General features: G+C 41.7%; 1 protein-coding gene across 1 annotated transcript in view; it reads left to right on the forward strand.

Moving 5' to 3' along the window:
* Positions 1 to 205: 205 nt before the first annotated feature.
* Positions 206 to 20,559, forward strand: part of LOC126273313 (allergen Tha p 1-like) — a 141,360-nt gene continuing 121,006 nt past the window's right edge. The window contains exons 1-3 of the mRNA XM_049976857.1: positions 206 to 264; positions 313 to 466; positions 4,608 to 4,743. Coding sequence (XP_049832814.1) covers positions 206 to 264; positions 313 to 466; positions 4,608 to 4,743 — 349 coding nt within the window. The remainder of the gene's footprint in view (positions 265 to 312; positions 467 to 4,607; positions 4,744 to 20,559) is intronic.

The raw sequence follows: 20,559 nt of genomic DNA on the forward strand, positions 1-20,559 counted from the left end.
GGATTCCTCTTCTACCGACTGAGGTGTGGAACACAAACGAAAGTTTCTTTGAAACTCATAAAATTTAATAACAAAGCTTTGGAAGATCCTCAACACACCAATGAAAACGAATGGTCAGTAGTGATACTTGAACCTATATGTGTCTTCAGTAGTTGGGTGAGGCGGTGGAGAGTGTTTGAGGAGACTTGGTCGTGGCTTGCAATCAATGTGGAACACCGGCCATGGTGGTGGAGGTGGTAACCGGCCGTGGCCCGCTGTGAATCAGTGAGGCTGTGGTATCAAGTATGCGCCCCCCGCTCTCTCCTCCGACAGCCTACCAGGCCACTCCAGGCTGGCATATAAGCCGCGCCAGCCGCCACTGCGGCACAGTCGACAACAGGTAGCTCACACCGCCGACACCACCAGCATGAACCGTCACGTTGCCCTGCTCCTCTGCGCCTCCGTGGCGCTCGTCGCGGCCGCCGAGGTAAGCATCACCTCTCGTCGCAAGGGCCACGCCAAGTTTCTAGTGCTCAATCTTCAATTAGACACAGTCTTCCATAAGCACCCACAATTCTTGATATGCAGTTGTGCACAATGCTTTCAGACAGCAAACTTACTCTCTCTCCAGAGAGTTAGAGTTGCACCTTTCAGCATAAATAGCCTCCACATTAATGCACTAGCATAATTACCACCTCTCGTTGCCATACAATAATTACAGCGCACACAGAACCGTGAGTAGTTTCACTTTAATCACAACTACCCAGCAGTTGAATATGTCATAAGAGAACTTTTTTCTATTCAGTCAGTGAAACTGGCAGCGTCGTTTCCATCATGGTATCCAAAATTGCTTCCATATTCAGGTAGATTTCTATGTTGACCTGAATTTTAAACCTTCACTAAAGACTCGCCCTTTGGTTTTTCTTCGATATCTGCTTCCATATTTCCAACTGTGGTTCTTTCACATTCACTGATAGGCATTCTGATTTGAGAACGTGCAGTAGCACATAGTTTTTGAGATTCCTGTGAACGGAGTTGTCTTGCTGTTCTATTATGTATACTTGCCCTTCCGCCGTAAGGAGTAGTTACAGACAATAGCGACGTAAGCTAAGACATAATTTGTTGTTATGCTATTCAGTGCGAAGACTGATGTAGCTGTTCTAGTCTTCTCTCCTGCAGACGCCTGTACGTTTAAAATGTGTGACACTCCATGTTTCGACCTACAGAACAAGGGATTTGTTTTTCTTAATGACAACGACCAGTTCAGCAGTCCTCATCCGGAATTCCTGGTGGGGAACTATTTTACTTCCACAATATTTTATCAGAGGGGCCACCATCATCAATAAACGTTAGATTAAAACGGCGTATTCTCGGAAAATATAATAGCTGTAAACTCCCGTCCTTTTCAACCAATCACAGTACCAACACACCAACTCCTTGTTGGCTTATGTAAGAAAAAAATGGTTCAAATGGCTCTGAGCACTATGGGACTTAACTTTTGAGGTCATCAGTCCCCTACAACTTATAGCTACTTAAATCTAACTAACCTAAGAACATCACACACATCCATGCCCGGGGCAGGATTCGAACCTGTGACCGTAGCGGTCGCGCCCCCTTTAATGGCTAGGTGCGTGGTACGTGAGGGGTGGCATTCTTATCATGAAGCTCACATTTACCTTAAGAATGGCCACGAATGTCTAGTGTATGAATACTACCAAACACTTATAAAATGTATTGAAATGATCCCGTCGCCACTTAAACGTCAACCAAGGGACCTGCTCATAACTTTCTTACTTTTATAGTCTTCAACAATGGCAGTATGTGAAATGAATGTACTCGTTGGGATGAGGGTGGTTGTGGAAATGAGAGAAAACTCTTTAAAAATGTATCGAACGTGAAATAATAATCACGAATTTATGATACATCCTTATATAGACATCACTATGTGTCTAAAACTATGTTTTGGATTCAGAACTTTTCTTCTGGCTTGTACAACGTGCAGAGATCAGTGAGTGTCAGTAGGGCCACATAACCTATGATTGCAACTCGACTAACATTTTCAATTACAGTAAGCACGTTAGGTCGTAGTAGCAATAGGTAACTTTGATTTTATCCATACATCCAATAGGTAAATCACAACTCAAGGCGACAATGACAAATATGTTTGTTGTCTGGGAAAATAAATTCATTTAGAAAAATCGGCTTATACGACAGACACAGATAAGGGACTACCGCACTGGCCACGGTTATTATTTATGGCTATGCTGTATACATATTATATAGTTAATAAATACTCTAAAAGAAAATAAACTGCTTTTGTGACAAGACAATATGAGAAGGGAGTCTCTAATTCTTTATTAATATGTTACATTTGTAAAATAGAGGTTTCCAGTTGCGCATCCATGATGCATTTTTGCCTATGGTAGTTGAAAACCTCTTTTATGTTAACATTTTCCACAAACAATGAGCTTCAGCGCAACATTGTTGTACAATGTCAGAAACTGGCTGAAAAACATTTTAGACGACATCAAATTCGTTTCAGTACGATCAGAGTGTGTTGAGGAAAAGGGATGTTGACTTAAAAAATAATGTATACGATCACAGAAGTAAGTAAAATATGGTTGCTGCGAGAGAAATGGGAGGAACAAATAGCGCTACAGAAAAGATTAATTAATCTCTCCGCGAAGTAGTGATTACCGGCTAGCAGAAATAGACTGGCTGCAAAGATATGCTGTATGCAAACCAGAAAACCGTACTTGGCTTTGGAAAACAATAAGTCAGTGTGGGTCAGCGGTACCCACACATACACACACATAGACGAACGTGTGTTGAGGGTCGGGAGGGAGCGATGACTCCGATAGTGAGAGCGGTCCAGCGGGCTGTTGCTCACCATTGCCACAGGTCTCGGTCTCGCCCACTGGCACACAGGCGTCACGCCGGAATAGCTGCATCTGCAACTGACGACAGAATATCCTTTAATAGCAGAATACCATGCGATAGAATTACATTTATTAGTCCCATACCATGCGATAGTATTACATTTATTGGTCCCATCTGCTACTGGATACCTAGGATCCAAAAGAAAAGTGAGGTCAACATTAGTATGTCGTTCAAAAGTAGCTCATTGGCGCATCCTACGCAATTAGCAAATAGCACAAAGTTATTTAATGATTTTGTGTATAAACTTCAGCATAGTTGACGCAACTGGTATATTAGACACAGGGAGAGCATATTAGGACGTATGGAGGCCTTCCACAAAATAATTACAGTAAGTGTACTGTGGGATTCCTTCAGCACCAGCCAGGAGACAAAACGACAGACATGAATACCTGACTGACCATTTCGAATGCACAATCAAAAGGCATAAAGAAAAAGATTACGGAAAGCTCAGACGTACACAGAAACCAAAAACGACAGCAACCTGTCATTCTGAACGAAATGATTGACAACGAACACATAAAAGTAATAAGGGCCTTAACAAAACAAGCCTCTTATTTCAAACCACATCATATGCAATAGAATGCACTCAGTTTTATTTATTATTGATCCACTTTTTGTAGAAAATGTTATTTTTGCAAACATATCCAATTACAAACTGAGTTAGTTTAGACAATATCATTCAGAATTCAAATTCTGTCATGCGCTTTAGTCTTTTTAATTAAATGGATGACAAATTTGAAAAACAGACTAAACTCATTACTCTTCATCGTAAGAAACTCTAAAAAATTAACATCTTCATAAATAGAAAAACTATGTAATGACTCTCTTAACGAGGAAACGCTAGGCGCGTGTAACATCTCTAGCGATATCTGTAAATTCTGAATGACTTAAGTCCAAATGCAGCACTCCCGAGAAAGGCAGCAACGAATATTAAGGGAATATTTCGTCATATAAATCCACCAAAAGAATCGTGAACAAAAAGCGATAAATTTCAAACCTACATAGTTCTACGTGCATGATTCTCGAAGAACAATGCAGCTAGACATAAAGCTGCGAACCAGGAGCTGATGAAGGAGCACAGCCTCCAAAAGACGTCGTAAATAATAAAAGAAGAGGAATTTAAAATTTAATAACTGTTTACGATGGCTCTATATTTGTATTTAAAACAGAATCACAGTAAGTGCCTGCACAGCATGTGTAAATGTAAAGCAACAGACTTCTAGCTTGATATATAAGCGACAGTATCAACGATCAATATCCACTGTCGGTTTTTGAGTTTCCTCTTCTTCTTCTCGTGCTGTACCTAAGCTAGATGATAAAGTCTTTGGGACGTGGTCGATAACGACAATTTCATCTTTTGTACATATAAAAGTAATCGCGTAATTTAAGTACACACTTAGCAAACATTGATTGCATACTCTCATACCAGTGATAATTTTTGTATATATGTCTTCAACAACTCATTAAGGAAGACTGAGTGAGGTGGAGCATTGTTAAGATGCTAAGAACGTTTTAGTGAAGATGGTGGCTCCAGTTCCCCAACAGGCTCCCGAGTTACAGTTTAAAGCGATTGTCACGATGGTACCTTTGTAAGTTTAAGGGCGGTACCGCCACTTTTATTCGGCAATACGCATTAGTGTGCATGCAACGAGTCCTCTGGTTACAGCGAGTGGTGTGCTGTGTTGCAGGAGAAGTACCCTGCCACGTTCGACGCCCTGGACCTGAACGAGCTGCTGTCGGACGAAACTCGAGTCCAGGATGCCATACGCTGCCTGCTGGAAGAAGAAGATGCAGCTTGCAGACCCGCCGGGAAGGCGCTCAAGGGTGAGACCCATCATAGGTTACACTTCGCTATTAGTAGGATGGTATAGGCCACACCACACCGAGCGAGGTGGCGCAGCGGTTATCATACTGGACTCGCATTCGGGAGGACGATGGTTCAATCCAGCATCAGTCCATCCAGATTTAGGTTTTCCGTGATGTTCCTAAATAGTCCAGGGAAATGACGTGATGGTTCCTTTGAAAGGGCACGACAGACTTCGTTTCCCGCCCTTCCCTAACCCGACAAGACCGATGACCTCACTGTTTGGTCTCTTCCCCCAAACAATCCAATCCAATCCAATCCCACACCACTAGCTCACACTCAAAATGAGACCCATGCCATGAACACTGTGAGTCTGTATTCAGTAATCGGGTAGCTGCAGAGGGCAGTAACGGGCTTCCAATAGAGCAATGATGACTGGATTATGAGTGTTCCCTGAATTTACACAAGTCTCCCTGCAAATAAAAATGTGGGTTGTGATAAAGGTATAAGTAAGTCTGATATTCCAGTCTACTGTGGGTGATAGTGCAAGAACTATGTTATTCACAGTGAACAACCTCCGAGACCATACTCTGGTTCCATACAGAAAATTAATTCTTCTCCCTGAATGTATAGAGCTTCTTTGGCCACCAGGATAAAATTAGAGAAATCCTGCTTTACTTCGGTACCAGTCAACTTTTGCATGGCATGTACATTTGATTAGCTGTGCAGCTTATTTCCTTACCCTGTAACGCAACGTCAAACCACCTATATATATTTTCTTCCTTAGTGAATGATCTGATTTTTTGTTTTATGTGGTTAGCAAGAAGAGAACGAGGAATTTTCTAGATTGCGGGGTGGCGATAAAAACCGACACTGTTAATGAAAAGGAATAAGAAGTTGGTCGAACACTAACAGAGTGATGTGTTGCTGTGGAAAGAAATAAACATTTATCAACACTAGTATTTGCGTTTGTGATGTTCGGTTATTCATTGCATTTAATAATTGATCAGTCAAAACATATATAGCATTTTCTGTTGGAAAGCCTTCCTGAAAAGCAAACTGACATTTTGTTAGTACTTCATTTCTGCAAATATGTGTGATGCTACACGTGAATACATTTCTTTTTCAAGAATTTTGGATAAAGATGTCAGAAGTGTGATTGGGCGGTAGCTGTTATTATCAGATCCATACCCTTTTTATGCAATGGTTTAACAACCGCATATTTCATTCTATCTGGAAAAATTCCCTATTTCAGAGATCTACTACAAATGTGGTTGAGAATCCTACTTATTTGTTGGTAACAGGCTTCTAATACTCTGTTGGAAATGCGATAAATTCCATATAAACTTTCACTTTAGAGTGAATTTATTATTTTCCTAATTTCAGTGGGAGAGATGGGTTGAATTTCAATTTTATCAAATTGTGTAAGTACCGCATCTTCCATACCCTGCTTTGCATTTTCTAATAAATATTTGGGACCTATTTTCTCTGCAACACTTAAACAACGATTATTAAAATGATTTTCTACTTCTGATTCCCTGTTAACAAACTTTTTATTGTTTTCGATAGAAATAAAGTCTTCCTGTGCTCTCGGTTGTTCTGTTCCCCTTTTCACAATATTCCAAATTGTTTAATTTTATTATCAAATGTGCTAATCTCAGACATAATGCACATACTTCTGAACTTTTTAACAACTTTTCTTAATACAGTGCAATAGTTTTTATAATTTTTCGTTGTTTTGAGTTCATTACTCCTCCTAGCTATAAGATACAGTTCCCTGTTTTGTTTACAAGATATTTTTATCCCTTTATTAATCCATGGCATTTTTACATGGTTTCTTACAATTATATTTCACTGTTTTCTTAGGAAACTGTTTTCAAATATACTCTCAAAGGTATCATGAAATAGCTTAAATTTTAATTTAGCATCATGTTCCCTGTACACCTCAACCCAGTCTGTTGCAGGATTTCCCATAAATTTTGGTGTTAAATCGTTAATGAAACACACTACCTTGGAGGATTATTTTGCATTACTGTATGGAGCTATATCATATATGGTAACTAATTATCCATCATGATCGGACAGTCCTTTCTTAAAAGGAATTTTTTTATTTAATTAAATTCATCTTGGTCTATGAAAAAGTTATCTATTAGTGTTCTGCTTTCCTGTACCACTCGAGTAGGAAAATCAAACCTGATGTCAAATTAAAAGAGCCAAGTAATAGTTCAAGGTTGAGCTTTCTATCAGACTCTTTCAGAAAATCTGCATTGAAATCCCCACCAAAAATTATTTGCTTTCCTTTGTCTGAAAGGTAGCACAACAAATAATCCAAGTTTTTCAAAAATAGTTGGAAATTTCCCAGTGGGGAAATGCCTGAAATTGTAAAAGTGCCTTTATTTAGTTTAAGCTCACATATACATGCTTCTGTGTGTTGCTCTACACAAAATTCTTTAGTTTTCAAATATTTCACACTATGACTGATTTTAAAAAATATGGCATCTCCAATTCTCTCCATAGTGTCTCTACTTACATGGGCTGAAAGCTTATCTCCATCTGCATTTACCATTTCCCTACCTGTGACGCTATCGTCTTGAGACAGACATACTTAATATATTCCACCCTCCGTTTCTAAATCTTCTATACAAACAAGAAGCTTATCTACTTTGTTTCTTAAGCCCCTGATATTCTGATGCAATATATTAACATTATTTTTTACTGTGCTTTTATCTGAATCTTGTGACATACTAACAGTATTTTTCACTGTACTGTTATGAGAATCTTGTGATATTTTACATTTCTAGTAACTGACTGTCTGAACATTTCATGAAGCTTGATTTCAATCAATGTAGGATGATCGGATACTGACCTTAGCCTAAAAAAGTACTCCCATGAATTCCAGTGGCCCACTTAAAGATTTTGCTATTAACCCCGCCAGTTTACCCTTTTCTTTCCTTTTGAGATGCAGACAATGTCTTGTGAAGTCCCACCTACCAACACCATCAATAGGAACCAAACCTATGCTTCACAAACTAGCCGCCCGAAGCCTCTGATCTAGCTTCATATTCGTTGCAGATGCCATTTTCACTACGTCACACTTAATATTGTAGCCCTGATCCCTATCAATACTGTTTCCCGCTCCACCCACTACCACAACATGATCCTGCTTCGTTAAATCTTTGCAAAATGATGCTGCATCCTCTATCACTTGGCTACGACATGCACTGCGATTGAAAATACTTGTGACCTGGTACCTGTCACCTAATTTTTACTGCAAAATCTGTTCCACACCTTTTCCATGACTACTACCTAACAACAGAACTTTATTCCTACTTTCTACATTTTTCGAAACAGTTGGTTTTCTAGTGAAAGTCTCTTGAGTGCTGAATACACTTTCATCTACTTAAGACTCTTCCTTAGCTGATTGAGGTAGCAAGGCAAATCTGTTGTTTTTGCTAATGATGAAACTGTCTGATACTGTTCTCTTTCTGTGGCCCCTGTTCCCTGCTATCACTTCCCACCTTCCTGTTCCGCTATTTTCCTATCCGTTGAACATAATCAGCAATACCATGGAAGATACCCATTTACTTCTCCGAATCACCCGAATGCAACCATCTGCACAACAGATGCACAGAACCCCATAACTGAATTTCCTATGTCAGCTCAAACACCTGTTGCTCATGGTTGTTTACAATAATTGTTACAAAATTTGTCCAGGCAATAACAATATTATTCTATTAACTACAGATCACGAAAGCCACTAATACACGTGTATACTATTAATATAGTAATGTACTGAAGTTAAACTAACGTTAAATATCAAAACATGTATACCTGAAGAAATTAGGCTTATGATCGTGTTTGCACGATACATACTTTCCGCGTTTTAAAGGAAGTAAATGAACATAAAACCTTTAATTTCCCAAGTAGATACGGTACTACTAAATACATCTGTATGGAAACAATATAAATTCTTCACTTAATACTTAATGTAGTACATCTTATAATTCTGCACGTAATCATGTTGTCGTCAAACATTTATACGTTCTCGTAACAAAGTTAACCAGTAAAACATGGCCATTATTTACTTCAGTAATGTTCCATTAACTTCTTGACTTGATGTTTCCCCATAAGAAGACGTCGCAGCTTGGTTGGTACCTAAGTTTTTCTTTAATGGCGTAGTTTCTACTGCAGTATACTCAATTAGCCAAATGACTATGTTTTAAAATACCTGGGATCTGTCATTCATCTTTTGTCGTTGGCTACAGCCTTGATACTTCAGATCTGATGTCAAACGATACGTTTTGAATCTGGGAATGTGATTATGTGGCAGAACTGTTGAGATGACGCAGTAGTATTTCCTGAAAAATTAAATAGTAGTTGCGTTTTGACGCCTGAGGACCTTAGCGACTTTATCAGCAATATATTCACTGCTCATCCCAAGCTACACATACTAAATAGGCCTCCATCACGAAGCACAAAACAGTTCTACAATTGTAACCATATTTTCCTTTGCAGAGGTGCTGCCCGAAATAGTGCGTACAGACTGCGCCAAGTGCACTGAGACACAGCACAAGAAGATCGGAGGTTTCTTCGGAGAAGTCTCGCGCCGCCACCCAGACCTCATGAAGAAGCTGCTGGACAAGTACGACCCATCTGGAGAATACAGGAAGAAGTACGCCAAGTCCTGGGCCGAGTACAGCATCCACCACTAATCCTCATCTTCCCTTGTAACTCTTATATTCAATAAATCTATCACCTACCCTATAATGTAAAAAATTATTTCGATCTACCCACAAACACGGAATTATGTGGAGTTCCTAAACTCCTTTGTTCTGTGAACACTGAAAGGACCTGCTTTCATCTCAGTGATGAAGCAACATTTCATTTTAAAATCAGCGTCATTTGCACTGATGGGTTTCAAGAATCAGAAGTCAATCGTTCAGCATGAAAGAGACTAGCCATAAGTGCTTCGTTTAATTTTTTGATGACAAGGTGTACCATATATTCATTTTGAGGACACACACAGTAACTGGGAAGATAGTCATGTAGTGCCACAGCCGAGGATTTTTCAACAAATTCAAGAAGACACCACCAGTGATTTCGTATGCGAACAACAGGCAGTCTGAGACTTTCTGGCTGATTAAACCTGTTTGCCGGACCGAGACTCGAACTCAGGACCTTTGCCTTTCGCGGGCAAGTGCTCTACTAACTGAAATACCCAAGCACGTCTGACGCCCTATCCTCACAGTAGGAGGCGAAGTACTGCAGAAGTAAGCTGTGAGGACAAGCCGTAGCCGTGCTTGGGTAGCCCAGTTGGCTAGACCACGCATTTGACCGAGTTGACCACCATTTCCTGCACGCTGTCTTAGAGAAGATGGGACTGTCCTCAATATCGGCTCGTGTGGTTCTCCGTCTCATCCACGGAGCCCCCTCCACAGCCGTGGATTTTTCAACAAATTCCACAGTTCTCGCCAATGGCTACCACTCACCACCGTTCACTATAAGGCACTCTATGCAACAAGGATACCCCTGTCAGCTATCCTCTTCTCTGTCACCCACGAGGCTGCGCTTCATGGTCTACGAAAGCGTTTGCAGGGCATTCGCCTCTGCGATGTACATTTTAAATGTTGTGCCTATGCGGCCGATGGACACTCCTGGAAATTGAAATAAGAACACCGTGAATTGTCCCAGGAAGGGGAAACTTTATTGACACATTCCTGGGGTCAGATAGATCACATGATCACACTGACTGTACCACAGGCACATAGACACAGGCAACAGAGCATGCACAATGTCGGCACTAGTACAGTGTATATCCACCTTTCGCAGCAATGCAGGCTGCTATTCTCCCATGGAGACGATCGTAGAGATGCTGGATGTAGTCCTGTGGAACGGCTTGCCATGCCATTTCCACCTGGCGGCTCAGTTGGACCAGCGGTCGTGCTGGACGTGCAGGCCGCGTGAGACGACGCTTCATCCAGTCCCAAACATGCTCAATGGGGGACAGATCCGGAGATCTTGCTGGCCAGGGTAGTTGACTTACACCTTTTAGAGCACGTTGGGTGGCACGGGATACATGCGGACGTGCATTGTCCTGTTGGAACAGCAAGTTCCCTTGCCGGTCTAGGAATGGTAGAACGATGGGTTCGATGACGGTTTGGATGTACCGTGCACTATTCAGTGTCCCCTCGACGACCACCAGAGGTGTACCGCCAGTGTAGGAGATCGCTCCCCACACCATGATGCCGGGTGTTGGCCCTGTGTGCCTCGGTCGTATGCAGTCCTGATTGTGGCGCTCACCTGCACGGCGCCAAACACGCATACGACCATCATTGGCACCAAGGCAGAAGCGACTCTCATCGCTGAAGAGGACACGTCTCCATTCGTCCCTCCATTCACACCTGTCGCGACACCACTGGAGGCGGGCTGCACGATGTTGGGGCGTGAGCGGAAGACGGCCTAACGGTGTGTGGGACCGTAGCCCAGCTTCATGCAGACGATTGCGAATGGTCCTCGCCGATACCCCACGAGCAACAGTGTCCCTAATTTGCTGGGAAGTGGCAGTGCGGTCCCTTACGGCACTGCGTAGGATCCTACGGTTTTGGCGTGCATCCGTGCGTCGCTGCGGTCCGGTCCCAGGTCGACGGGCACATGCACCTTCCGCCGACCACTGGCGACAACATCGATGTACTATGGAGACCTCACGCCCCACGTGTTGAGCAATTCGGCGGTACGTCCACCCGGCCTCCCGCATGCCCACTATACGCCCTCGCTCAAAGTCCGTCAACTGCACATACGGTTCACGTCCACGCTGTCGCGGCATGCTACCAGTGTTAAAGACTGCGATGGAGCTCCGTATGCCACGGCAAACTGGCTGACACTGACGGCGGCGGTGCACAAATGCTGCGCAGCTAGCGCCATTCGACGGCCGACACCGCGGTTCCTGGTGTGTCCGCTGTGCCGTGCGTGTGATCATTGCTTGTACAGCCCTCTCGCAGTGTCCGGAGCAAGTATGGTGGTTCTGACACATCGGTGTCAATGTGTTCTTTTTTCCATTTCCAGGAGTGTAGTATTCTTGGCGAGGTCCTCAGACGATACACGTATTCATCAATACGGAGAGATGGTTGGGAGCCGTATCAACCTCCGAAAGTCGCACTACATGAATGTGGGCAGAGGACTGCAAACTAGTATGCCAGTACCCATTACCAAAGTCCCGGCGATGAAGTGTTTGGGAGTGACCTTCCATGGGAACGTGCAGCGTACAGCGGCATACACCTGTCGCAGACTACTTAAATTTGATCCACACGCAAGTTCGCCTACATAACTTTCGAACACTTGACTTGATCATGTGGGTACATTTTGTCAACGTGTACCTAGCTCGGAAACTTAATCATTACACACACGTTCTCCCGACGGCTCCTACGGTTGCTGCCAAGTTCAAATGCCTCTGAGCACTATGTGACTTAACATCTATGGTTATCAGTCTTCTAAAACTTAGAACTACTTAAACCTACCTAACCTAAGGACATCACACAACACCCGAGGCAGAGGTAATCCCTAACCCCGCCGTGAATCCGCTGCCAAGTTCGAGGCGGCCTTCGATCATTTCGTCAGCGAGGGTAGGGTGTTCAAGAACCGTTACGACGCACTAACGTTGCCCACACATGCAGGACGCATTGAATTTGATAAACGTACACAACAGGGCGCGCGCTCTCTTCATGCGGATGATGCATCGTCTACGTACGTCGGACGAGGCTACCCTCCCTGGTACACTGATTGGAGATATCACGTCAGCACTGTGTCACATTCATACCTATCTGGTCGACATGAGCTATCTGTTGGATTTCTTGCCGACCACGCGGGATCCTAGCACCAAGGACTCCTACCGCTACTTTCACCGAACGCTGCCTGCTAATTTCGTTGAACGCCGACATCCAGCGCTTGGCTGGAGACGGGTGTGGAGTAACATACACTCCCCTTTCCTTCCCACAACGGTCAGGGCGCTGTGGTATGTGATAATGACGGAAAAATTCCCCACCCGACAATGTTTACACATGATCTATCTTGCCGAGGATCCTCTCTGCCCCAGATGCGCCGCTGTCAACACCAACATTCGGGCTAACGACTGCTGGCGCCTCACACGGAGCATGTTGACATTGTTGCTGCGACAGACGCCTCAGTCCGTAGAGCCCACCGAGCTTATCCATCCCGGCGTGCTTTACTTCCCTGCTACTCGTCATAACGCACCGGTGTGGGTTAAGGGTATGTCAATGTCATACTTTTTTATTGACAGCGTTACAGGGTAGTTATATTTCTGGCATTTTTTAACGAGTTACTACACGATTTTCCGGCGTAATGCGTCGTATGGTACGACCTTTGCGAATTACTTGGGGTCGTTCTTTACGCGCCCTCCAGACCATTGAGGTATATTTAATTTTTGTTCGTGGGCGGAACTTAAAGTGGAGGTGAACGGCCTTCCTAGTTAGCTTTAGGATGAATGTGGCGTTTACCGCGAAAGATAGAGTTCCCGAGTGAGAGCCTCGGTCCGCACACAGTTTTAATCTGCCAGTAAGTTTCATATCAGTGCACACTCCGCCTCAGAGTGAAAATCTCATTCTTCAAACAGGGAGTCTCACTTCACTGGCACACGAGCAGCAGTTCCTCAGTGACACATTGCGACATGTTCTTGATGTCCATGTCTACAGACATGATCCCATCCTACAGTTCATGGGTACCTAAAGGATTCCTTACTACTTCATCTTGGGACATGAATCAGCTCTTCGGCAGAACAACGAGAACAGTAACTTTTGTCGTGAAAGGCATCTTTCATAGCATAACTGAAGAATTTTGTAGACTTCATCTCCGTGATCAGTGATAATAACATAGCAAAAAAACTTTGGTTTTGTAAACATTTTGCCGTTTTTTGCTGTTTTATGGTGATTTTCCATTAGTAAATATAATTGCTTACACTCATTTTATTCTTTTTGAAACCCAACATCCTAGCACCACCAGTGTCCAACGTAGATCCAGCGAACATAAATAACCAGATTTCCAAGATGTTAGTAGAAGAGAAACCGTTTAGCTGCTTGTAACTACTGCTACATATAGCTTATCAAGACAGGTTATGAAGACAGAATGCATCGACACCCTAGTCACCGAAGTGGCTTCAGCTAAAAAGACTTGAAATACTGCGGGCGAACTCCGAAGAGGATACCCCTGCCAATAAACGCCACACGATCATTTCATGCAGTGCTGTGGTTCAGACGTGATTACTGAGGAATTTCGTCTTCAATTTAAGACGCACGGTTGATACCAGTATAAATACTTTGTCTGTTTGCCTGTGTCAGTGCTGTCCTTACAGCCCCCTTACTTCATCCATCGAGACCTAATATGCCCCTACGGCAGCTGAAATTTTTCAGCTCGTGTCAGCAGGCTTGATGTTATGTATATTGCTAATGTAACTTCTGCTGTAAAATGTTGCTTCCACCTTTTTTATTTACTTTTAGTTCTTATTCTGAGCGCAGTAACTTGGTCGTTCTATTCAGCAGTATAATGACGATACAATCACCGATAAGGACTTTAGTGGAAGAAATGGATCACAGGGTTTTATTGACTACAAAACGATTTATTCATAAAATACTTCGAAATTAAAACAATTTAATTTACATGAAAATTTAAAGGTTTTCAAAACTCAAACAAAGTTGAGGGTACAGAGAACGACAATTCGTCAGTATAAAACTTTCACATAGGAAAAAACTATTTAATTTAAAGGGAGTTCACAATTTGTCTGAGTGCCTTTAACAAGAGCCTCTTAGTGGGCAAGAGATCAGTAAGCAAGGCTTTATTTCACATGAACCAATTACAAACAATTTTACCAATTAATAAAGTGTCGAGGGTGTAATACATCTTCCCAGAATTTAAATACAACAGGTCACAAACCCGAAGGGCTGCAACCACGCTAACAATAAAGTGCCCTTAGAAGAACAAGATGATGGCAATAAAGGACAAGCATTCGATAGAGTGAAATGAGGGTATATTAACTTCTGCTCATTAAAATAATTTTGAACAATACACGATAAACGCTTTTAGTGGGGGGCGAGAGACCCCCATACTCTTAGTGAATGCCACGACTTATCCAACAACTCTTCCTGGGAAGCAAAAACTTATAAAATTTATTCTCTTAGAAAAGTAAACATGTAACAGTAAAAAGACATTCAACACAGCTGCTAAGTTTCAGTGACCGTATCAGAATTATATTAGAAGAAATAAGTCCTCGGTCGGAAATATTAAGTCAAAATTGACCAGGTTTCGACGCTACTATGAGCGTAGTCTTCAAAATTAGACTAACTGTTCTAAAACATATTAGGTATATAACACATTAATAAAATTAAAGTTTGCACTGACTGGAAAAGATACAGTACTTACAAGTCACATATTAAAAAAGTTCTAAGCCGGAAAGGCAACGCGATGAGATGGCGAGCCGCTAAGGCCTGCTAATACTGTGAACAAGACTGTGTGCCCACTTTAGAAAGTGTGGGCAAGTAAATATGGTGTTGCTACGAGCGCCGTCTAGTAGCCGCAGAAACAACTACGCTACTGTACATTCAAAATTACACACATGAAATTGTGATGCAGCTGATTCAGGCATAGCGTAAGCAGTAATAATAGTAGGATGAAGTTATATATTTATCTCCTTTAAATATAGATACGTTTTGTTACCTTAAAAACGTTAGTTAAGACATACAAGAATACAGCAAAGATGTGCCAGGAAAAAAACATTTCGGAAAACTGCATGAGGAAATCTGAATCAAAGATCAGGAAAGGCTTTATACAGTCGAAAAAGTTTTTATTTCGCAGCTGCAGCCTTTCGTTAAGAATGAGGCCATCATGACGAGAGAGGTGTTTGAAAATCTCCGATTTCTCTAAGACATCTAACCTACGCCCCATCTTATCGCTATGCAGAATACGGTTATCGCCTATGGCTTTAGATACGTGTCCAGTAATTAAGATACGATCGGCAATGGATGAATTTAAGGGACTGGTGCCCTTCTTTCCCAAAAAATATATAATACAATGTGCAGGTATCACAGATGATCTTATAAACGCCTGAACTTTCTGTAGGGGAGCGAATGGATTTCAAATTATGAATGAATTTTCTCTTGAAATTATTATTAGTAGAGAAGGCCACAATGCAGATGTATTTGTTGCGAAGCGTTTGCTGGATCTGATAGGAACTGGGTCCTATGAGAGGAATAGGAAAATTTTTTTTGTGCATGAGGTGCTGAGGGTGGTAGTTATTGCATTTTTCTTTTTTAGGATATCGTTCACTATGTTAGGCGTATATTCATTATTGAGTGCTCTGGTTTTAAGTAAATTAATCTCCTCATTAAACGTTTCTGTTAAAAGTGGTATGGAGGTGGCTCGGTGGACGACAGAGTGAAAAAAGGCCATTTTTTGAGACTCTGGATGGAAACAGGAAGCAGGCACGAGATGGTCAGTATATGTTTCAATTCGAAAAATATTGAAAGTTATGTAATTATCTTCTATTGTATCCGTCAAGTCTAAATAATGTAATTGACGGTTTTCGTTTTCGAGTTCAATAGTGAAAAAACTTTGAGGTTCGCCGATGACATTGTAATTCTGTCAGACACAGCAAAGGACTTGGAACCGCAGTTGAACGGAATGGATAGCGTCTTGAAAGGAGGATATAAGATGAACATCAACAAAAGCAAAACGAGGATAATGGAATGTAGTCGAATTAAGTCAGCTAATGCTGAGGGAATTAGATTAGGAAATGAGACACTTAAACTAGTAAAGGAGTTTTGCTATTTGGGGAGCAAAATAAATGATGATGGTCGAAGTAGAGAGGATATATAATGGAGGCTGGCAATGGCAAGGAAAGAGTTTCTGAAGAAGAGAAATTTGTTAACATCGAGTATGGATTTAAGTGTCTGGAAGTCGTTTCTGAAAGTATTTGTATGGAGTGTAGTCATGTATGGAAGTGAAACATAGACGATAAATAGTTTGGACAAGAAGAGAATAGAGGCTTTTGAAATGTGGTGCTACAGAATAATGCTGAAGATTAGATGGGTAGAATATATAACTAACAAGGAGGTATTGAATAGTTTTGGGGAGAAGAGACGTTTATGGCACAATTGACTATAAGAAGGGATCGCGTTGGTAGAACATGTTCTGAGGCATCAAGGGATCACCAATTTAGTATTGGAGGGCAGCGTGGAGGGTAAAAATCGTAGAGGGAGACCAAGAGATGAATACACTAAGCAGATTCAGAAGGATGTAGGTTGCGGTAGGTACTGGGAGGTGAAGAGGCTTGCACGCGGTAGGGTAGCATGGAGAGCTGCATCAGTATTTATAACCAGCGTTAGATACCTGGGCAGGTAAGAAACGTAAGACTTTGAACATAGCTTCTGAGGTTCAGTGATCTTGTCAGAATTATATTAGAAGAAATAAGCCCTCGGTCGGAAATATTAAGTCAAAACTGACCAGGTTTCGACGCTACTATGAGCGTCGTCTTCAGAATTAGACTAATTGTTCTAAAACATATTAGGTATATAAAACATTCATAAAATTAAACTAAATTTGTACTGACTGGAAAAGATACAGTACTTACAAGTCACATATTAAAAAAGATCTAAGCCGGGAAGGTGACGTCATGAATAGTTATGAGATGGCGAGCCGCTAGGGATGCTCGTAGTGTGAACAAGGGTTGCAACAAGACTGAGGTGCCCACATTTGCGTTACAAAATGTATCTCTATTTAATGCAGATACATATGTAACTTCATCCTATTATTATTAGTGCTTACGATATGGCTGAATCAGCTGCATCACAGTTTCATGTGCCTAATTTTGATTGTGCAGTAGTGTAGTTGTTTCTGTGGCTACTAGATGGTGCTCGTAGCAACACCATGTTTACTTGCCCAGACTTTCTAAAGCGGGCACCTTAATCTTGATGCAACCCTTGTTCACAATACGAGCAGACCTTAGCGGCTCGCTATCTCACAACTATTCATGACGTCGCCTTTCCGTCTCAGATCCTTTTTAAAATGTGACTTGTAAGTACTGCATCTTTTCCAGTCAGTACAGACTTTAGTTTAATTTGTTAATGTATTATATACCTAATATGTTTTAGAACAGTTAGTCTAATTCTGAAGACAACGCTAATAGTAGCGTCGAAACGTGGTCAGTTGTGACTTATTATTTGTGACCGCGTTCTTATTTGCTGTAATATAACAGTAAAAACATACCTACCCAAAAATATGATAAAGCACAAAGTTGAAAACCTTTTCTTGAACACAGAATTTAGTGTCCAGTTGGAGAGCACAAGCTATTAAAGCAAGTACTCCAAAATTGTATGATCTACACAGGTAGTACAAAACGAATAAAACACCTTGTGTCTAAGCTCCGTTCACGGAGTGGTCTCCGATAACACCGTCGCACACAACGGTAGCCACAGCTAAAGCCTCGCTAGCGCGTCCGCTCGCCAGCCGCAGTAGTGAGAAACAGTGTACCGGTAGACTGCGGAGGTGGGAAACTAGGACCCACGCATTGCAGTACGAGACCCACGAGCAGACAAGGTTAGCGTACATATCTACCACAAAGCTTCCATTAGCAAATGTTATGTTACGGACATCGCCACTGCGCACACACCGAACCAAATTAACACAGCTAAGCCCAGAACATCCCAAGGAACGCATATGCACTGACACAATTTCAACTGACTGTACAAAATATAAGTTACAAACAGATAAGAGGCTACAGCCAAATCAACTGAACAAAAAATTTAATTTTTAAAATGCTCAGGTCAAAACCACATCAAAACTGTCATGAAACTAGTTCACCAAGTATCCAATTATAAATCTGCCATATAGGCATTACATATCCGGTGCACAGACAGTATCCAGACCGGCAGTACACAGAGTAAATGACAGTGATGAGAGAGGGCGAAATAACAAACACCCACATTGATCACTGATTTCCAAGGTAACAATGTCAGCGAAGCAACTCTAATGCTGGGCCGGATAACTTGAATTACAGTTCTCCACCACTCCAACACAATAATCGTGAATATGAATTCCGGCTTACGGAGCAAATAGGAGACTGCAATTAAAACAACTTCAGGGTCAAAACACCGATCGCCGTGTCTTATACACTGGCTTATGAACATAATCTGTCGAATACGTAAAAGTAATTCAGCCCTCATATATTCTGATGTAAGGTAATTTTATTTTAATCTTTGGTACATCCGATACGTATACCTGTCGAAACTATTGTGCACCTCAAGTGGGAAAGCAAAAAAGTATGATTACGTGTACAGAGATTTTCAATCGGAAAAATAACACTGCAATTAACATAATCACTATACAATCTCCGTCAATTCATATGCATTTGTGTCGTTTCTTGACAACGTAGTTCCATCTTCAAAGAAGCATTGCAGCATCTTTAACATCTGCTCATTCAACGTATTCACAACATCGTGAAAGAAGTGTTCCTTCATCGGATTCAAAAAGTGAAAATTACGTGTAAGACGTCACGACTGTAGGGTGGGTGTTCATCAGCTCACAAGCAAAAATTTTAATGCTCTGTAGGGCTTCACCAGATGTATAAGCGAGGGTCGTATCTTGAAGCAAGACCGGAACTTTGAAAGCTCCATTTTCCTTTTCGGTTTGAGTCCGGTTTTACGTCTCGTAGTAATTCACTGTAGCTGTCACTGTTCACAGTTCGGCCCTTCATAATGCAATGAACCTGCACTGGACCCTCCATATCAGAAGGCATTGTTATGACAACGCCCCCTGCGGAAGCTTGATGTCTGAAATTTTTGCTGGGAGTCAAGATGAAAGTTTGCACAGCATATCCTTCCATTTCGGTGGTTCATAGGAATGAACCCACGTCCCACCAACAATACTTTAAATAAGAATTCCACACATTCGAAAGGTCGTATTTCTGTTTGCTGCTTGAGCTGGTACCAAATGAGTACCAACTTTGCGACAGTTCAGAGATACACAGGCAAATGCAAATCCTGAAGCGCGGAAAACTTCTCTGATTCTGGGAAGACAAATTTTACAAAACATTTGCTCAGCTGAAGGAATGTAAAAGAAGAAACAAAATACGATAAGAAGATATACGCCAGGACTTGAAAATTTGCAGACCAAAGGAAAAGCTGGACGAAAACAAAATGCAAGGAATGAACATCTACAATGAATGGATCAAAGGAGGCTATGTGAGATAAAGAACTTTCAACCAAAAGGGAGATATCCTGGAACACTGAGAAAAAGGTGGTAATCGTATCAGGACACTACTGGCCTTGTACGGAAAGTGCGAGAGAAGAAGATTTCCCATTTCAATTGATTTTTTTGTTTTACTGCCCAACGGCTGAGTATTCGTCCGATCGCGGAAACTCTAGGAATTTACAGAGAATATGTAATGAAATTTTGCATAAGCAATGTAACGTTAGAAAAGTTCTCGCAAATTCTGGTGATCGACCAAAAGTAGTTCGAGATAATGTTTTTACTCACATTTCGAATACCACTAAAAATGATCCTGGTATCTTGGAAATAACGATAAAATTTGAAGAATCTTTCTATTTTACTTATGAATCAAACAGTAAGAGCGGATTCATGCACCGGAAGCCCCAAACTTTAAGTAGCGAAAAAAGCTCGTATGGACATATCAGGATTAAAGCAATTACGATTAACGTTTTCGATATTAATAGAACTATTATCTTCTCTAGGTACCTGAAGGTCGAACTATTAATCAGTAGTTTTGTAGACAACGTACTGGCTATCACCGCAGTGCTTGTTAAGGTGAACAGCATCCC

This window comes from Schistocerca gregaria, chromosome 5, assembly GCF_023897955.1.
Source record: "Schistocerca gregaria isolate iqSchGreg1 chromosome 5, iqSchGreg1.2, whole genome shotgun sequence".
NCBI lineage: Eukaryota > Metazoa > Arthropoda > Insecta > Orthoptera > Acrididae > Schistocerca > Schistocerca gregaria.